At 46.0% G+C, this 16,132-nt stretch overlaps 1 protein-coding gene across 1 annotated transcript; it reads left to right on the top strand.

The window, feature by feature from the left end:
- Positions 1-2,857: 2,857 nt before the first annotated feature.
- Positions 2,858-15,841, top strand: LOC129701413 (nucleophosmin-like). The gene is made up of 11 exons (XM_055642567.1): positions 2,858-3,014; positions 3,784-3,866; positions 6,481-6,600; positions 8,530-8,623; positions 8,963-9,063; positions 9,268-9,305; positions 10,832-10,922; positions 11,244-11,354; positions 12,499-12,609; positions 13,294-13,368; positions 15,693-15,841. The coding sequence occupies exons 1-11, from the start codon at positions 2,948-2,950 to the stop codon at positions 15,738-15,740; spliced, it is 939 nt and encodes a 312-aa protein (XP_055498542.1). The 5' UTR covers positions 2,858-2,947; the 3' UTR covers positions 15,741-15,841.
- Positions 15,842-16,132: the final 291 nt, after the last annotated feature.

Raw genomic sequence — 16,132 nt, forward strand, 5'->3', positions numbered from 1 at the left:
ACATAGAATGGATTACGGTATGACATAGTTGGCACCAAAAATTAGGTTCCACTGTACTGTTTTGTACTGTATTAACTTCTAATAAAATAAACAAAAAAAAGTCATGAGATTTTGGAATGATATTAAAATGAAGACTTGCAGGCATCAATTTGATTTTGATAACAAATAACTCTCTTTTATTGTGCACAGAAGTAACCAAACAGTGAGAATCAAACAGATTCGTAAAAATCTTTTCAACACTATAAGCCATTAGAAAATGTGGGAGTATCCAAAAAACAACATAAACATACAGATAAGAATCTACATCAGCTGCCGAGTTAAGAATACCCTCGAGTTATGGCTCGTTTTCACGGGGCGACTTGACGCAAGATGTAGCCAGAGTGGAGTGGTCGTGGTCTAGCACGATATCACACGATATAACGGGGGTAGAGTAAAGAGTTCCCACGGTACTCGGCAATTCTGTCATTTGTGCGAGTGACTTGTCCGTCTCCCGATCTTTCCCGAATCAACATCGTGGACTGTAGTGTAGTTAATCACGTGGCACAAATGATGTTACTTTGTTGTCACACACTCTATTCGTTTTTTTCACCCGAGCTCTTTAATGAGCTGAAGAATAATCTGTGTTTTTTTAGACAAATGTTGTTTGGTGTGATGCACCTTCTCTCAATATGTGCAAGAAGTCGTCTTTTTATTTTGTCAAATATGAATAAAGACTGTATCTCACATTGACCGTGATTATTGTGTTATTTTATGATCTACTGAGAGGTGAAACTTTCAGTCTGAAGAAACTTTCAGCCCGAAACGCCACCCGTTCCTTCTCTCCAGAGATGCTGCCTGTCCCGCTGAGTTGCTCCAAGCAACTGGTGTCTATCTTCAAAGGACTGACCAGGACTGCCTCTCTCTCTCTCTCTCTCTCTCTCTCTCTCCCTCTCTCTCTCTCACACAGGCATGAATGGATGAACTCCGCGGGCCAGGCAGCATCTACGGAGAGAAATGGACAGACGACCCATTCTTCAGGCTGCCTTATGTCTCTCCCCCCCCCCCTCACCCCAACTCCCACCTACACACACGAATGCTGGAGAAACTCAGCGGGTGCAGCGGGGCCGAAACGGTGTCTATTTCCTTCGTTCCATAGATGCTGCTGCACCCGCGGACTTCCTGCAGCACTCGCGTGGTGAGTGTGGGAGTTGCGGGGGGGGGGGGGGGGGGGGGGAATCTTACCTGCCTGTTTCAGTGACAGACACCCGCCACCAGTAAATGAAGACACCCCCATCTGTCTCCCCCTCCTCTCCCTCGACTCCCCCACCTTTCCCTCCCAACTCCAGTCCCGTCCCGACCCCCTGGGAAACTGAAGGTTTCCCGCTGTAATTAAAGAATTCCCACGGTAGACTGTAAAACTGGGACCCTGGTTCTGGACTCACCCAACATCGGGAACATTCTTCCTCCATCTAGCCTGTTCAATCCCGTAGATACGATTAGACAGGTATCTAGTTATTTAATTCATTTAATGATTTCTATCGCCCAGCCTCTCATCTTTCAATCGGGTTCGGCCAGGAAGGAACTGCAGATGCTGGATTAAAACGAAGATAGACACAACATGTAGCTCAGCGGGACAAGCAGCATATCAGAAGGGTCTCGACCCGAAATGTCACACATTCCTTCTCCCCAAAGATGCTGCCTGCCGTCGAACTCATTATCTTTAAACCGGCATCTGCTGTTCCTTCCGACACATACACAAGAAATAAGCAACGAAGGAAATAGGCCGAAACGTTGCCTATTTCCTTCGTTCCATAGATGCTGCTGCACCCGCTGAGTTTCTCTAGCATTTGTGTGTGTGGGTGGGAGTTGGGGTGGTAGAGAGATAAGGCAGCCTGAGGAAAGGCTCGCCTGTCAATTTCCCTCCGTAGATGCTGCCTGGCCCGCGGAGTTCCTCCAGTTAGAAACTGCTTTCAGACAAAAAGAGACACACTGACATTAATGAAATGCTTAGCTAGTTTTATTAGATTTGTATGTAAATAGCAAACTGGCTGGATTCACTCTATCCAACTTCCGGGTTCACCGTTGGCAGGAGTTCCCACGGTGACCGCAAGAGTTACTACGGATATCGCACGGGACACTTCGTTCATAAAATGTTGCAATGCTCAACCACAAGTGCACAAGACACTCTTGGACAAATTCAAACATGTTTGAATTTTCTCCCGAGTACCCAAGGTACACGATTACCTGCCGTTAGCGCCACGGTGGTCCACGAATGCCGTATTGTTACCGCACGAGGTTCCCACGATGTCAAACTCTGGTTACCTCTTGCGTCAAGTCGCACCGTGAAAAGGGGGTTTTAATACGTAAACTCACGGGCTACTACTATTACTACTAAAAGTATCACATTTTTTCCTTCAAGAGTATATTTGACTCGTGGAAATCTTTCAACATGTTGAACTTTTTTCACGAGTTAACACGTTTCCTTGAGTACCTGCCGTTAGCGTTACGAGTCACTAAGTTACGTCCACGAGCTCCGACGTTCCCGCTACGTTCATTCTACGTGATTACCACGAGTTTGATTTGTTTTTAACTCGGGATCACTCGTGGGTGGACTCGCACCGTGGGTCAGGCAGGGGTCCAGCTTTCTTTCGGTATGAATATATTAATTTCTCTAACTTCTAGTACCTCTCCCCACTGCCCCCTTGCCCCCTTGCCTCCTTGCCCCCTCGCCACCCTCTCTCCCCTCCAAGAATCATAGAAGGTTCTAGTACTCTTGCTCACGTACCTTAGCTCCAGCCTCTGGTCACACAGCCCGTTGACATGATGGATGAGCCGCGCCGCTCAGCGCGGTGACGCAGTGACGCAGTGCCGGGGGCGGGGAGCAGACACGTGACGGGGCAGTATATAAACGGGGTTGGCGGCGGCGTGCGGCTCTCGGCGGCTCCAGTCAGTCAGCAGCAACAGCAAGATGGACAACTTCGAGCTAGACAGCGCGCTGGAGGACGCCTCGCTACCGTCGCGCACCTTCCTCTTCGGTGAGAGTCGGGCCCGAGTGCGGCGGGGTTGGGATGGGCGAGGGAGGCAGGCGGGAGGGAGGGGGAGCTGCGCTCCGGCAGCTGCCATGCCATGCGGCCCACGTGTTACGGCCTCAAGCGGGCGGGAGCTCCTCCCCACACCGGGGCTGCGAGTCGGCCTGTACCCGGCCCCACACCGGGGCTGCGAGTCGGCCTGTTCCCCGTCCCCACACCGGGGCTGCGAGTCGGCCTGTACCCGGCCCCACACCGGGGCTGCGAGTCGGCATGTACCCGGCCCCACACCGGGGCTGCGAGTCGGCCTGTTCCCCATCCCCACACCGGGGCTGCGGCGTGGTAGTGGTTGAGGTGCGGAGGAGCGGAATGGTATCTGGGCCTGGTCGCCGACCCCACACCGGCCTGGTGGCGGCGGGGGGATGGGTACCTGGGCCCGGGACTGCGCTGCGGCCTGGTCCCCCGCCCCCACATCGGGGGCGCGAGTCGGCCTGGTCCCCGTCCCCACATCGGGGGCTGCGAGTCTGCCTGGTCCCCGGCCCCCACATCGGGGGCTGCGAGTCGGCTGGTCCCCGGCCCCACATCGGGGGCTACGCAGCGGCCTGGTCCCCGCCCCCACATCGGGGGCTACGCAGCGGCCTGGTCCCCGCCCCCACATCGGGGGCTACGCAGCGGCCTGGTCCCCGCCCCCACACCAGGGGCCACGTGTGGCGGCCGCCGTGCCTGCTGGCGGCCACGTGTGCGGTGCTGCCGACTCAGTTCTCTCTCTCTCCGGCAGGCTGCGAGCTGAAGTTGAGTCAGAAGGAGTTCAAGATGGATGTGGCCGACGACAGCGCAGAACATCAGCTTTCCCTGAGGACGGTAGGTGGCCGCTGCCGGCTCACATTTGTTGTGCAGAAGTATGCATCAAAAACGCACAGACTCCGCAAATGGACCACACTATAACTTGTCCACGACCAACGCATAGATTACTCATTAATCCTCATAAAAAGCTATTAGTGCAAGAAAAATTATTCCACGGTAGTGCAATAGTTATTTCTCTAGTTTAATTTAGTTCCCTAGTTTAATTTAGAGATACAGCGTGGAAATGGGCCCTTCAGCCCACCGACATTTCTGCTCTGACCAACGATCCCTGCGCATTAACACTCTCCTACACCCACTAGGGCTAATTTCTACATTTACCAAGCCAATTAGCCTACAAACATGTATGTCTTTGGAGTGCGGGAGGGAACCAAAGATCTCTGAGAAAACCCAGGGGGAAAACGTACAAACTGTACAGACAGCGCCCGTGGTCAGAATTGAACCCAGGTCTCTGGTGGTGCATTCGCTGTAAGGCAGCAACTCTACTGCTGTGCCGCTGCGAACGCCCAGTTGGTCCTATTGCTAACATTTAGCTTCGTGTTACAATCTAAACAGGTCCTTCGGCTCACCGAGTCTTTGTGGACCAGCGATTTAGATAATTGGCTTGTGTAAATTCTCCCTAAAGTGTAGGATACAACTAGTGTACTCTGGTGGTCCTGGACCATGCTGTATCACCAAACGTAAGATGATGCCTGACCACCTGAGTTACTTCAGCAATTTATTTTTGCTAAACCAGAGTCTTCAACCTTTCCGCTGTTCTATACTGTGCTTCAGTTATAAACCTTCCTCACTATCAACAAGTGCTTTGTATCATCTGCATACATCCTGCAATCATGTTTGTATATTACAAAGGTCCCATTACTGGTCCTCGTGGTACATAAAAAAATCACAGCCTTTCAATCGGATTGTGCATCCATCCCTCCACCATCCTTGACTCCCACTGTTAAGTGGGACCCAGCTGCTTGGAGCCCATGAGCCTACTGTGCAGGACCTAGTGAAAAGTCCATGTAGAACAACATCTCCCCCTCGCTCACTTTGTCAATATTCTTAGTTACAACATCAAATTTGAGATGAGTTTCCCATAACTAAAGCCATGCTGATGAAACAGTCCACTTTCCAAGTGAAGACAAATCCTGACCCTTAGCTTACACCAACACAACGCTTGCATATCCCAATTGGCCTTGAATAAAGTTATCTTCCAATACTTCACCCATAGCTGGCAAATATGGAAAAGTGTTTGAGGCTCTTGCCGTTTAGTTTAGAGATACAGCGCTGAAACAGGCCCATCGAGTCCGCGCCGACCAGCGACCCCCACACACCGACACTGTCCTACAAACACTATGTTAGTAAATGTATTGGCCAAGTATTCACATACAAGGAATTTGCCTTGGTGCTCCGCCCACAAGTAACAACATGACACACAGTGACAGTTACAAATGACTCAGAAAACACTAAATATTAATAATAATAAAACATTAATGATAAAACACCATTGATCAAGCATGTGAACCAACAAAATACTAGGGACAATTTACACTTATACCAAGCCAATTAACCCACAAACCTGCACGTCTTTGGAGTGTGGGAGGAAACCGGAGCACCCGGAGAAAACCCACACAGGTCACGGGGAGAACGCACAAACTCCGCACAGGCAGCACCCATAGTCAGAATTGAACCTGGGTCTCTGGCGCTGTGAGGCAGCAACTCTACCCGCTGCGCCACCGTGCCGACTTAGATTGAGAGAGAACAGGCAGCAGGAATAACTGCAGAGACCAGAGTGTGGGACAGGTTAATGGCAGCAATTAGTTAGCTGGCTAGAATTATGTGTAATCGCTGGCTGACTGAGTGTCGTGCTTTGGCAAGAGGACCTTTCAATTAGTCCTTCCCTCTTAGCCTTGACACAATCACTTGGGTGTTAATAAGCTCACAACCTCTCCCTGCCACCCTGCACTTCAGGCCGTGAAGCTGGCCAAGCTGAGAGTAGTGCCTCACCCGCTGAGCTTCTCCAGCATTTTTGTCTACCTCCAGATTCAGGGACAGTTTCTTCTTTTGCCATAGCAGGCTGGGGTATCTTATCAGGCTTTGAGGATTTATCTACCTTTGTACATGAGACATTGTGACTTCAATGAACATACTACTCCAATTACAAAAGCATCCCTCCATCACTACCCGTTTACCTCCCATTACCGAGCCACGCCAATTTTGTGACCCGTAACTCTCCCTTGATGCATAGATGAGAATAATTCATATTGGATATTGCCCAAACTCCTGGCTCCATGTACAGATTGGTGCTTAATGGGACCTACTCTTTCTGATGCCGCTTTTATTTGTAAATGCAATGGGTCTCTAGTCTTCAGCAATATTTGTAAGAATGAACTGCAGGTGCTGGTTCAGCAATATTTACTTTCTTTTGCTCTTTTGATTTTATTTTCAAGTACACTCTTACACTATACCTCATGGGGTTACTGTATTCAGTTGCCTGTATCCGACACGCTACATCCTATGAAACCTGGGAGTCCTTAATCGTGCTATCCTTGCCTTTCACTCTTGTAGAACAGTAGCCCTGAACTTTTTCAATTGTGTTTGAGAATGGATTTCTCATTTGATTTTACAGGTTTGTCTTGGTGCTGATGCAAGTGATGATCTGCACTTGGTAGAAGCTGAAGGGTTGAATTTTGAAGGCAAGAACACAAAGATCACATTGGCTGCTTTGAAGTTATCTGTGCAGCCAACAGTAAGTATAAATATAAATGGCATAGGAGTGTAAATAACATCTGGAAGAAACTTTTGAATGCTTTTTTGGGGCTATGATAAGCATGTAAGAAATAGAAGTTGGGGTGGGCTATTTGACCATCATGCCTTCTGGTCTCTTACTGCAAAGCCACTTCCCTGTTTTAAGCTTTCCTTCTCTTTAAAAATAAATATTTTGTTTAATGACAAAGCCTCCAGGGTTTTTTGGGCGACAAATGGGTGATTTAAAAAAAAAATTGTCCTGATTGGCTGACCTGTACTTTTAAGAACTAGGAGCAGGCGTAGGCCTTCCAGATCTCTTGGCCAATGTTACCCAACACCAAAATCACTTCTGAACCATTTTCCTGCTTGATACCATAACCCTTGGGATTGATGTCTCAACGGTCCTTGAGTACAGAACCTAAAGGCAAACCTCCCTTTGAGTGAATCCTGCCATCTAGAACAGGGATGAGGAAACACTTTTTCTCGTAGAGTTATGAGTCTGTGGAATTCTCTGCCTCAGAGGGAGGTGGAGGCTGGTTCTCTGGATACTTTCAAGAGAGAGCTAGATGGGGCTCTTAAAGATAGCTGAGTCGGGGGCTATGGGGAAAAGGCAGGAACGGGTTGATGATTGTGGCTGATCAGCCATGATCACATTGAATGGCGGTGCTGGCTCGAAGGGCTAAATGGCCTACTCCTGCACCTATTGTTTAAGGATAAGAGGGAAGTCTTTTAGGACCGAGATGAGAAAATCATTTTTTACACAGAGTGGTGAATCTGTGGAATTATCTGCCACAGAAGGTAGTTGAGTCCAGTTCATTGGCTATATTTAAGAGGGAGTTAGATGTGGCCCTTGTGGCTAAAGGGATCAGGGGGTATGGAGAGAAGGCAGGTATGGGATACTGAGTTGGGTGATCAGCCATGATCATATTGAATGGCAGTGCAGGCTCGAAAGGCCGAATGGCCTACTCCTGCACCTATTTTCTATGTTTCTATTGTCTAATCTATTCCTTATTCTGAAACTTGCTGAGACAGGCATCAATGGTGACAGGAAGTACATTCCACACATTTAGCTTGTTGAGCTCTAAGAATTTTGTTTTGATGAGACCTCATCTTGTACTTTAGAGAACTCCAGTACTGTCTGCTTTCCTCCCCTCAATGACACTTCATCACAAACATCACTTTGAACTTGATGCATAGTATTGTGAGTATTTGATAGAACTAACATCTATGCAATTTCCCAATTAATTTTTCCAGGGCACTACCAACATCACTCTGGATTAAAATCCTCTAGCTATGAAGGCTGACATACTATCAATTTTCTAATTGCTAGCTAAACATTAATAGTGTATGTGGTGCTCAGGCCCTCTTGCGGATGAGATTGAACTTTTTTTTGGCCTCCCATCACAGTGAGGAATGTGGAGGAGTCACTGTGGTGGATGTTTATGTTAGAATGTATTTTGTGTGTTCCGTTGCTTTTTATTTGTACGACTGACTTGACAAATTAAATTCCTCGTATGTTGCAAAACGTACTAGGCTAATAAAGTGTCATTGTATTGTTGTAAATGAAATCTTGTACACTTTCATAAACCATATTGCCACCTACCTCTTTCTACGAATAAACTTAGATATTTACAGTTGATTGCCTTTTTGAAGTTATGAACGGCTAGAATGTGTTTCCTCTGCCACTCCATTGTCACCCTACTGAATCTAATGTTAGTATCAAGTCTTGTCCTTTCAAATTAAAGGCTTGACGGGCTTGAGAATAGCTCCTGTAACAAAACAAATAAGAGAAAATATGGGTCTCCTACCATGACAATTTTGACAAACGCACATTGTTCGTAAAATTGTTTCGTAAAGTTTGTAATGTTTCTAACAGGCTAATGCCACTGCTGGAAAGATAATTGACTCAAATGTTTTTATTTGTGTAAAGGTTAGCTTGGGAGGATTTGAAATTGAGCCACCTGTGACATTCAGACTGAAATCTGGAACTGGTCCTGTGTACATCAGTGGACAACATCTTATAGGTGAGTGGGCTAAATCATCTGCACAGTGGCATTGTGATGAAAAGATTGTGGGTGGAAGTGCAATCACCCACATTGAGTTGGTATGGAAGTTGGTGGTTTGCTCATCAAATCAAGTAAGCCCTCAAGTGAATTGGTATATCAAATCTGAGGTGCTTTACTGGGATCAGTGTGAGTGGAATATTAATTAGTATGGCAATGTTTCACACACAGAACATTTTTTGTTTCTGGATTGGATTGCATGTTATTGATTTGTACATGGAAGTCACGTGCGGAGAAAACAAAAAATTCATTCAACCTTTTCCCATTGCCACATGGGAATAAATTATTTGCATCTTTCAGCTGATTTTGAATCTGAGGAAGAGGATGATAGCGTGTTGGACAATGCTGTAGCCAAGCAGGCAGTAAAACGAGGAGCTCCAGGGGTATCAAAAATGATGCAGGTAAGAATGCTAAGTTTGTGTTCAAAACTAATTTTCTGATTGCTTACTAGATTTGGCAGACTTCTGTGTATGCACCACCTAAATAAACATACCGTTATATGAAGCACACGAGACATGGTAGGATTATTGGTGCCCAGTCACCGTTGCAATTCTATCAGTCGATACGTCAGTGTAACGCTTAATTTTTTTTTTTTTGCTTGACAGAAAAAAATGAAGATGGAGGTTGAGGATGACGATGATGAGTGAGTCTTCATAATTTCTAGCATCAGTGAGAATATTTTTGCATGCAAAATGTATTGGATCAACAATTTGGTCTCTGGTGGAAAGAAATTTATTGTGGTCTGTTAATGTGATAGAGTTGGTGTTATAGAGTGATTCAGTGTGGAAATCGGCACTTTGGCCCAACATGCCCACAGCGGCCAACAATGTCCCAGCTACACCAGTTCTACTTGCCTGCGCTTGGTCCATATCCTTCCAAACCTGTCCTATCCATTTACCTGTCTATCTATTTCTTAAAGGATGGAATAGTCCCAGCCTCAACTACCTCCTCTGGCTTGTTCCATACGCCCAACACCCTTTGGGTGAAAAAGTTACCCCTTGGATTCTGATTAAACCTTTTCCACTTCACCTTGAACCTATGTCCTCTGATCCTCGATTCCCCTATTGTGGGCAAGAAACTGAGTATCTACCGGCTCTATTCCTCTCATGATTTTGTACACCTCTCTAAGATCACCCCTCATCTTCCTGCGCTCCAAGAAATAGAGACCCAGCCTACTCAACCTCTCCCTATAGCTCACACGCTTTAGTCCTGGCAACATCCTCGTAAGTATTCTCTGACAATATCTTTTGTCTATCGATTTTCATGCTTGACCATATCTTTCCTATAACATGGTGCCCAGAGCTGAACATAATATTCTAAATGCATTCTCACCAATGTCTTATCCAACTGCAGCATCGATCCAAATTCTGCTGCAATCTTTCACAACCATCTTCTCTACCTGCAAAACCACTCATTTTTGTATCATCAGCAAACTTGCTAATCTTGCCCTGTATGTTCTCATCCAAATCATCTACCATTCCTCCGCCTACCTGGATGACAAACAGTAACAGGCCCAGCACCGAACCCTGAGGCACACCACTAGTCACAGGCCTCCAGTCCGAGGAGCAACCTTCCACCATCACCCTCTGCTTCCTTCCATGGAGCCAATTTGCTATCCATTCAGTTATCTCTCCCAACCTTCCAGAGCAGCCTGCCATGCGAAACCTTATCGAATGCCTTGCTGAAATCCATGTACACAACATCTACAGCTCTGTCCTCATCAATCTTTTTGGTCACTTCTTCAAAAAAATCAGTCAGATTTGTGAGATACGGCCTCCCACGTACCAAACCATGCTGACCATCCCCAATCAGCCCTTGCCCACCCAAATGCCTGTATAACCTATCACTCAGAATGCTCTAGTAACGTTCCAACTACAGATGTAAAGCTCACCGGCCTATAGTTCCAAGCATTTTTCCCACCCTCCAGTCTTTCGGCCCCTCTCCTGTATTTAAGGACGACTCGTAAATTTCAACCAGGGCTCCCGCAATTTTCTCTCTAGTTTCCCCGCAATGTCCTCGGATATATCTGATCAGGCCCTGGAGATTTGTTTACCTTCATGTTGGTCTAATAAAATACAGATAATCAAGTTGGGGAATTGACAATATTAAAACATGAGAATCTATGCATGCCAAAATATGGGCAGTTGACTCTGAAACAAATTCTTTCAGTGAGGAGGATGATGATGATGAAGATGATGAAGACGATGATGATGAGGAGGAGGAGGAGGAAGAGGTGGCAGTAGTGACTCCTTCAAAAAAGGTAAAAAATGTGCTGACAGCCAGTCCTAGAGGCTCCTTTCTAGAACATGCAATTTGATCCACGGTACTGAGACCACAGTGAAATACAGAGCAGCCAGTAATTGGGCAAATAGAAAGCATTGGGCAACATTTGATCAGTAAAAATAACCATTTTGTGTCGCTTTGACAAATTTCCAACTTTCAAGCACCTTGTTCCACTGTGGTTGATTTCCAAGCAAAAATGAGGTGTAGCTAAACGTTTTTGTGTTTTTAAATTGTAAGCTTAAATGTTAACTTAACATTTCCCAATCAAGTTGCTTTCAATTGCGCTCTGTTTCTCCAGAAAACTCCACTTAAAGGTACCCCTGGACCGAAAGGGGCAGGACCCAAGGGGGCTTCCAACCAAAATGGCAAGACGCCTACCAAATCCACACCAGCTAAGCAGCAATCAAAAGTTAGTGTTCATCTGCAATAATTTGAATGGAGCTTTAGCAGACTGGGTTCCTGCCAGCTGCTTGATTCCAAGCAGGTGGTATTAAAAAATCTTTGGAACCACGGTAGTTATTCTTGTTTTGATATGCCTGTCTTGTACATTATAAGTTCAAAAGTGATAGGAGCAGAACTAGGCCATTTTGCCCATCATGCCTCCTCTGCCGTTCAATCATGACTGGTCTAGAACTCCCTCCTAACCTCATTATCCTGCTTTCGCCCCAAAATCCCTGGCACCATACTGATCAATAATCTATTTCTGTCTTAAACAAATATCCATAGACTTAGCCTCCACATCCTTCTATGACAATGAATTCCCCCACAGATTCACCACCGTCTGATGAAATAAATTCCTCGTCTCCTTCCTAAAGGAATGCCGTTTAATTCTGAGGCTATGTCCTGGATTCTCCCCCCCCCCCCCCCCCCCCCCCCCAAATGTTTTGAGAGGTGGGGGACAATTCCCCCCCCGTGTTTTGTGACCTGAGTGCTGCAGCCAGTCCCCGGTCAGCTCGCCTGTCCTGGGACTGGCTGTTGCGGTAGGCTGCCACCAGGTCACCTGCGTGTCCTGGGACTGGCTGCAGTTCCCAGGTCGCTAAAATTATTGAAAAAAAATGCGCCTGGAGGCCGAATGATTTTGGGTTACGGGCGGAATCCGGCCCGTGGGCCACAGGTTGCCGACCCCCTGTCCTAGGTGTGAGGCCTCCCCCCACACCCCATGGTTTAAAAGCGATTTCCACCCACATCCACTCTATCCAAGCCTTTTGCTATTCAGTAAGTTTCAATGAGCTTCCCTCAACCATCTAAACTCCAGCGAGTGCAGGCCCAGTGATGACAAACGCTCATCATATGTTAATCCACTCATGGTGGATGTTTCTTGATTGGCACTTCAGGCAAATGAATAGTTTTGCCGTCCAGGTGCGTTGTTAAATTGGGATTTGCCCACTGCACAGATCACTGCTCATTGGCCTGTGCTGTTGAAGGTAAATGTTTAAATTGTAACTATTTGCAGAGCATTTGTTGTAGACAGTAGTTCATTGCTGTGCAATACAGTTGCGAATATGCCGGTGGAGTATATGAATGGGTGTATTTAATCTTGTTTTTCTCCGCAGGCTCCAGAATCAGCAAAGAAATCCGGCAGTAAGCCTCAGACGCCCAAGACTCCAAGAGTTTCCTTGTCTGTTGAAGACATAAAGGCTAAATTGAAGACTTCAGTAGAGCGAGTGAGTTCATTTGGAATAACCATTGGAACCTGTTTACCACAGCATGTATTAGCTGTCAGATTCTGCCTGAGACATCCTTTGAGTTACTAGTCAGTTAGCATAGGCTTATAAATGTTACTGCTTGAGACTTTGTACAGTAATGTTTAGAACTGGGATGGTAGCCCTAAGCCAAGTATTGCATGCTCGAACCAGGATGCACAGAATGGTGAGTTGGGTAGCAAAAGCACTTGGGGTTACTTTTACTTTTGTGCCCAATCAGATAATACATGTTGTGTATAAACTCATTTGGCACAACTTAAAAATGAAGAATCTCATGGTTTGAATGTATAGATGTTAAAATATGGATAAAATATTTAACAATTGAAGTTTGGTTGTGCTTTTCATATTGCATAGCCTGAGTGGGCTGATTTTAATTTGGCATGTGACCGGTTACTGAAGCTTGGTATAGAAGCAAATTTTACTGCTGTAATACTACCTGGAGCCAACACAGGTTCTGGAAAATTTGGAGAATTTTGATATTTAATGGGAATCTTTCCATTGTAGATACTTGCAGAAATCAGGATGAAAGGTTTGTGCAATCGATTACATAGCTTAAAATCTAAGTTCCTACAGAAATAGGAGTGGGATTGTGTTTTTGAATCAACACTGTTCTAGAATTATGATTATGATTTGCTGTCTCAACAGGGTTCCGGACTGCCTAAACTGGAGGCAAAGTTCTCCAACTATATTAAACACGGTTTCAGAATAGATGACCCAGAGGTGAGGATTTATAATTTGTCAGTACAATAAACCCTCAATACAATGGGGGAGAATGGTATCCGTTATTGTTGGTTGTTCACTATAACAGAGTATGGAATTATCAAAGTAGGAGGAACCAACAACTGCAGACACTGGTTAATACTCAAGGACACGCTGGAGTAACAGTGGGTCGGGCAGCTTCTCTGGTAAACATGGATAGGTGGCCTTTCAGGTTGGGGCCCTACTTCAGACTCGTGGTCTACAGCATGGCATGGAATCCAAGTGGGTTGATGATTCTGGTCTGCTGGCAGGCGTGAGGATAGGTGGAGTCATTGGTCGTGATGTGAGGGCAGCCAGAGTAAAGGCAAGGGTTGGCAGGTGCAGCCAAGGAAGCTGTTTGGTGGAGAATGTTGTAGGTCTGGCCTGGAAACAGCTGGGGGGGCAGTGAGTGTATTTTTAATCTCTCCACGTCATTGTCTATATCTCTTGTTGCCCTCCTCCCATACCAGTCTGAAGGGTCTCAACCCGAAACAGCACCCATTCCTTCTCTCCTGATATGCTGTCTGTCCTGCTGAGTTACTTCAGCTTTTTGTGTCTGTTATCCTAAATCTTTTCCTTTTGACGAGTATTTTTAATCTTTTGGGTTTTTTGGCAAGCTCGCGACATAATGGCCAGACCATGCTTGGGGCAGGAAGTAGATACAGGTGTCTGCTACAGAATGAGAACTGATGCAGATAAAAATGAAATACCTGGTTCTGGACATCTGGGAGGGTTGCAATGTTCCAGTTTTGACACATGTTAGGACTGTGGACAAGGGATGAGGATACATGAGCCAGATTCCACATTTAAAAGTATTACTGCAAATATTTGGATGCCACTTAAAGCCATGTACAAAGCATGCGGCTCAAAGATTGGTCTGAGATGGGCTTCCCTTTGTTGAGGTGGTAGTGCCATTGGAAAGGAGAGCAATTCTGGTTAGATGAGATTGGTTTTAGTCCAATTCATTTCAATAACCAAAATGTAATTATGGTTGAACTTCAGGGTGGCGCAGAGTTGCTGCTGCCTTACCGGACCAGAGACCCTGGTTTAATCCCGACTACCCTGTACAGAGTTTGTATGTTCTCCCTGTGACCTTGGGGATTTTCTCTGGGTGCTCCGGCCTCCTCCCACATTCCAAAGACGTGCAGACTTGTTGGTGCTTGGTTCTTGTGTACTAAAGCAAACTAGTTAAGGTTGTTGAATAATCTGAGAAGTAATGTGAAGAGAGTCGGGCATGATGTTCTTCTGTTTAAATCGGAATTCTGATTTTTGTTCTTTTCCTAAGAATGAATCAGATTTTTCACGTTTTTGTGTCCGATTTTGACACCGTTTAGTTGGCAAGATTGTAAAATAAAAGAGTGAGGTAAGGAGATTCAGTGGGGTTACCGTTCTGGAGGCAGGCAAGCTTGTGATTCACGATGGAGGTCAGCCAACAGCGGGGCGGGGGGGCACACGCGGGAGGCCGTGGGCTGAGGGAACACAGTAACGCTCTTTGGCTGCTGTTGAGATCAGCCCGGCGGCACGGTGCCCGTTTGTCTGGAGCGCAAGCGGATGAGACGCGGGGGCACGAACGGGAGCATGGGCTCAGGGTGACCGGGACGCCCGGACAGCTAAGACGGGGGTGATGACTGCGGGGCATTGATCCCCTCCCCCTCTTGCGGGAAAAATAAATAAATTAGCCCGACAGTGTTTTGTGTTTCCCATATGGAGCTGCGACTGGTAGCTGTGGGAATGGTGCTGCCGATGATAGAGGGGGTTAGAGAGATACGGGGCCCTACCACAGCGACTACCCCCTCCCCTTTCTGGTGATTTTCTGTTTAGATTGGGGAATTTTTGTTTTCATTGTTGGCAGAGGTTTTTAGTTTTCTACCTTGGCGTTGTAGATGTGACATCAGTGTATTGGCAGTTAACTGCCTTGCAGTATTGTGCATAATTATGCCTTGAGATGGTACCTTTCTAAGGTGATGTGTAGGTTTTACGTTTGTTCTTTTAGCATCTCTACAAATAGCTTATTTAGAAATTCAGGTAACATCTTTTGGAAAGATTATTTTAGCTGTATGAAGTCAATTATTTATTGAAATATTTATCTTTTGGGGGTTATTTTACTGGTTGTGTATTAGAACAATTCTAAGCTTCCTTTATGTAAACAGCCAGCAGAAAGATAGGAATTACTTTCAATTTATTGAAAATGCTGGAGCCCTTTGAATTCCCTGGGCTCTAAGACCTCCGGCCAATACTTCCTGTGTTTTTTCTGGAGTTGATTATCGTGCCTGCATTGTATGATGTGACCTTTTTTGTCTTTGTAGATCATCAAGGAACTTTGGGCGTGGAGACAAAATGCGAATGTGAAATAAACAACTGCCAATAGCGAGCAGTTTTCAACATTTCAGTAAAAATTTATATTCTGTTTGTGCATCTGTTTCATGTCAATAAATAAATGATTCTTTTACAACAACATCTGATTGGACTAGAATGCTTTCACTTTTTTGTAAGCCAGTGTGCCCTGGATGAATGGGGCTTAGCGGTTTGTGGAAAGTTGAAAAGCCTTGATTGTCTTGGAGCAAATGTCCATAAGGTTGTGCTGTAAATTGAGCTGGGGTTGGCATAATTGTAATTGGCTTAAAAACCCATTTCCATCATATATGACTACTCAAGGCAGATATATAACCCCCCCCCCCCCCCCCCCCTCATTTATCTTGGTTAATCCTGGCCCTTGACAGACCTTGTAGAGGTGAGTTACGCAGAG

Source organism: Leucoraja erinacea, chromosome 11, assembly GCF_028641065.1.
Source record: "Leucoraja erinacea ecotype New England chromosome 11, Leri_hhj_1, whole genome shotgun sequence".
NCBI lineage: Eukaryota > Metazoa > Chordata > Chondrichthyes > Rajiformes > Rajidae > Leucoraja > Leucoraja erinaceus.